At 38.4% G+C, this 4417-nt stretch overlaps 1 protein-coding gene across 1 annotated transcript; it reads right to left on the reverse strand.

Moving 5' to 3' along the window:
• Positions 1 to 2499: 2499 nt before the first annotated feature.
• LOC116757063 (cytochrome b-c1 complex subunit 7-like) lies at positions 2500 to 2896 on the reverse strand. Its single transcript, XM_032638395.1, has one exon. The coding sequence runs from the start codon at positions 2894 to 2896 to the stop codon at positions 2561 to 2563; it is 336 nt and encodes a 111-aa protein (XP_032494286.1). The 3' UTR covers positions 2500 to 2560.
• Positions 2897 to 4417: the final 1521 nt, after the last annotated feature.

Here is a 4417-nt window from a genome sequence, read left to right on the forward strand (position 1 = left end):
GTGTGGAAAACTTTCCTCCTTCACAGCTCCCTCCCACTGGTGCAGGTCCCGTCCCTATCCTTTTGTCTCTGTTTATTCTATTTTCTTTTGCTCTACCCAGGTACGTGGGGACTTCCTTGCCTTATGGGAGGTCTGAGGTTTTCTGCCAGCTTTCAGTAGGTGTTCTGTAGCAGTTGTTCTACGTTTAGATGTATTTCCAGTGTATCTGTCTGGAGTATTGTTGATTAACAATGTTGTAGTAGTTTCAGGTGTGCAGCAAAGTGATTCAGTTATACATGTACGTATATTCATGTTTTTAGATTCTTTTTTTCATATAGGTTATCACAGAAAATATTGAGTAGAGTTCCCTGTGCTATACAGTAGGTCCTTGTTGGTTACCTATCTTATATAAAGTAGTGTGTTGTGTGTCCATCCCAGGCTTCTGTCTTATCCTCCCCCCACCCTCCACGTTTTCCCTTTGGTAACCATAAGTGGTTTTTTTTGATATATTTAAGTCCATTTCTGTTTTGTAAATAAGTTCATTTGTTTTTTTGTCTTTTTTTAAAATTAGATTCCACATATGAGTGATATCATATATTTATTTTTCTCTGTCTGACTTACTTCACTTAGTATGATAATCTCTAGGTCCATGCATGTTGCTGCAAATGACATTATTTCATTCTTTTTTTTTTTTTGGCGAGTAATATTCCATTGTATTTATGTACTACATCTTCTTTGTCCATTCCTCTGTCGATGGATTTTTAGCTTAGTTCCATGTCTAGGCTATTGTAAATAGTGCTGCTATGAACTTTGGGGTGCAAGTATCCTTTTGGGTTATGGTTTCCTCTGGATATATGCCCAGGAGTGGGATTGCTGGATCATATGGTAGTTCTACTGATATTTTTAGTTTTTTATGGAAACTTCATGTAGTTCCTCATAGTGGTGGTACCAATTTACATTCCCACAAACAACGTAGTAGGGTTCTCTTTTCTCCACACCCTCTCCAGCATTTATTGTTTGTAGACTTTTTGATGATGGACATTCTGACCAGTGTGTGGTGATACCTCATTGCAGTTTTGATTTGGATTTCTCTGATAATTAGTGAATTAGTGGTGTTGAGCATCTTTTCATGTGTTTTTCAGCCATATGTATGTCTTCTTTGAAGAAATGTCTATTTATATCTTCTGCCCATTTTTTGATTGGGTTGTGTGTTTTTTTGACAGAGCTGCATGAGCTATTTGTATATTTTGGAGATTAATCCCTTTCTGTTGCTTCATTTGCAAGTATTTTCTCCTATTCTGTGGGTTGTCTGTTCATTTTATTCATGGTTTCCTTTTCTGTGCAGAGATTTTTGACTGCAATTATGTCCCATTTGTTTATTTTTGTTTTTATTTTCATTACTCTAGGAGGTGGATCAAAAAAGATATTGCTGCATTTATGTCAAAGAGTGTTCTGCCTGTGTTTTCCTCTAAGAGTTTTAAAATGTCTGGCCTTATATTTAGGTCTTTTACACATTTTCAGTTTGTTTTTGTGTATGGTGTTAGGGAGTGTTCTAATTTTTCTTTTACATGTAGCTGTCCAATTTTCCCAGCATCATTTATTGAAGAGGCTGTCTTTTCTCCATTGTATATTCTTACCTCCTTTATCAAAAGTAAGGTGCCCATATGCGTGTGGGTTTATCTCTGGGTTTTCTATCCTGTTCCATTGATCTATATTTCTTTCAAATTTCAAAGCATGTTTAAACCATTTCAGGTGTTTCCCTTAGTGAACAGACAGGAGAAGTGAATGTGGTCTAAAAGGGTTCAGAGAGACCAAGATACCCATTGGATTTCTAGCCCAGCCTCAGGAAGGTTTTATTCATGTCTTACACTCTTGCCTCTCTGAGCTTTGTTTTCCGTATTCTTCCCAGCACTGGTAAAATCTTCCATCTAGGTTGATTCTCTCATTTTTCTCCTAATGAGCTTTAATCTTTCATCCACACCCCTGAACCTGTGTTCCATCTGGTTTAGCTCAAATGGCATCTCCTTTAAAAAATCTCTCATGACCCCCCTCACCCTCAATATCACACTTCTGTCCTTTGGGTTTCACTCTGTTCTGGCCAGATTGTCATCATTATGCCAGTAACACTTACTTATATGAGTTTGTCCATCTCCATCTAAAAGATTTAAGCTCCCTGGAGCCAGGATTTCCCACTTATATGATTTTCCCCTGCTTCCTAATGTTTTGCTGTTTGATACCTTGTCATCATTTAATATCAATTGCCTTTTGCTCTCTACTATACTTAACATCATTAAGGGTCCACCTCATAGCCTGCTTCCCAATTCATACTTCCCTGACCACAGCAGCCTAAAATTGATAGCTGTTCATCCGGCATTTCTGATTTATGTTAATGTGTCACTAACTGCCTCAAAACTTACTGGTTGAAAATTGCCATTTAAAAAAAATTTTTTTAATAATTATAATAGAGATTTATTTAAAGTAATACATTTACAGCCCAGATAGTTCTACATTGTACATTTCAGGTTTAACCAGCTTCATAAAAATACTTTAGGATAGCTGCATCCAGATTTAGACTACATGATTATTTCTTTGCCCATTCTTCTCTCTCTTTTTTTTCCCGAATAACCTCTTTCAAATATGGTTCAAGGTAGAATTTATCCTCCTCATATTTTGTCCACTGCTCTTTAGGCAAGATCTGCTGCCTCGTGGTCAGGTCCAGTGCTCTCTTAATGCTAAACACGCTGTCATTATAAAGGTTCTCAGGAAGCTTTCTTATGGCTTCTTTTACATCGTCATTCTCATATATTGTATCATCTCGCATTAAGCCCAGTTTACTGAACCCGACAACATTGTAATACCATTTATGAATACCCTCCAGCCATTTGCTTGATGCTGCAACGGCAAGCCAACTCGCCATTTTAAACCGAGACAGAAGCGTTGCCTGCTGGGTAAGTCCTAGAGGTCGCGCAAGGCCCAGTGCGCAGGCGTGTTACGTCAGCGTCGCGACGAGGGGCGGGGTGCCATTTTATTTTTGCTCCCAATTTTATGGCCCAGGAATTTAGGAAGGGCTCTGCTGGGTGGTCCATCTGTGAACCACATGGAAGCGGCTGGGGCAGACAAGTCTGGAGCGTCCACTTCATGAAGGGTTCCTTCCTTCACGTGTGGATGCCCAGTGTTCCTTGTTCTCTTTCCCTCTCCTCAGTGGGGTCTCATCCTCCAGAACCTCTCCATCACAGCACGATGGCCTCACAAAATAAGATTTCTTACGTGGAATTTAGTTTCCTCTGGAATGAATTCTCTGAAGACCTGGAAGGAAACTGCAAAGCATTTTCTGACCTAACTCTGAATTATGCAGTGGTAACATCTTCCTTATTCCACGGGTCAAAACATGAGTCTTACATGCCAACCATATTCAAGGGGAAGAGAAACTCAGTAGAGCATGAACCGACAGCCATGTTTGCTGAGGATGGGGAGGTGCCTTGGGAGACTAGGGATCACATTTGCATTCTTTATTTGGCGGTAGACATGCATTTATAGACTCTCATTTCTAACTGCCCTGTCATCTCTGTATGTTTTGTGCTGTTCCATGGAGACAATGTCCAGGTTCTATCAGTGGAATTCAACCATTTGTATATGATTGACTGAGGCCTAGAAAATCTTGAATCACTATTTTCTACCAGCCTGATAACCTTTAATTGAATAAGCCCACAGAAAATCGACATTCATTAGCCAGGTTAGGTTAATCAAATCTGGTGATCAATGGAGATGCATATTTTGCAGCTCGGTTGCTCACCAAATCCTACATGGATGGTAAACATTTTTAAGACTGAGATCTCACATTTGTAATTTTGATTTTGACAGTACCTAGCATAGCATGATGGATGTATTATAGTCATGGAACTTCCTATTTGAATAAACTGGTGAATAAATAAATAAAATAAATATTCTACATCTTTTCTGAAGGTGTAATCTTAAGAAGTGGACTGGAAAAAAATTTAAGTTTGACACATGGAAAATAATTGCAAACTCAGAGCTCAAAACACATTCAGTACTCATGTGAATGATAGACTGTGTCTATCATGGATAAAAAAAATGAGGTGACCGTTTGCTTCCTTTGAAATGCCAGTTCCTGTGTTTCCCTTTCATTCAGTGTCATTGATGCTAAGTACACAAGGCATGCTAAAAGATGAAAAAAATAAATCAAGCAGTCATTTGTCTGCCAGTTGCCAAAAACGTTGTTTGGTTGTTGACTTTTTTTAAACAAATTGACTAGTTCAAGAGTTGGCAACTTTTTCTTAAAAGGCTAGTTGATGGCAATATTTTAAGCTTTGAGGGCCATATTGTTTCTGCCACAACTACTCAGTTCTTTCATTATAGGACAAAAGCAGATATTGACAATAAATATGTAAATGAGTAACTGTGTCTGTGTCAAATAAAA

This window comes from Phocoena sinus, chromosome 7, assembly GCF_008692025.1.
Source record: "Phocoena sinus isolate mPhoSin1 chromosome 7, mPhoSin1.pri, whole genome shotgun sequence".
Classification (NCBI taxonomy): domain Eukaryota; kingdom Metazoa; phylum Chordata; class Mammalia; order Artiodactyla; family Phocoenidae; genus Phocoena; species Phocoena sinus.

Bases quoted from the DNA above. Each gene is read 5' to 3' on its own strand.
- LOC116757063 (XM_032638395.1), bottom strand. From the start codon at position 2,896: ATGGCGAGTTGGCTTGCCGTTGCAGCATCAAGCAAATGGCTGGAGGGT.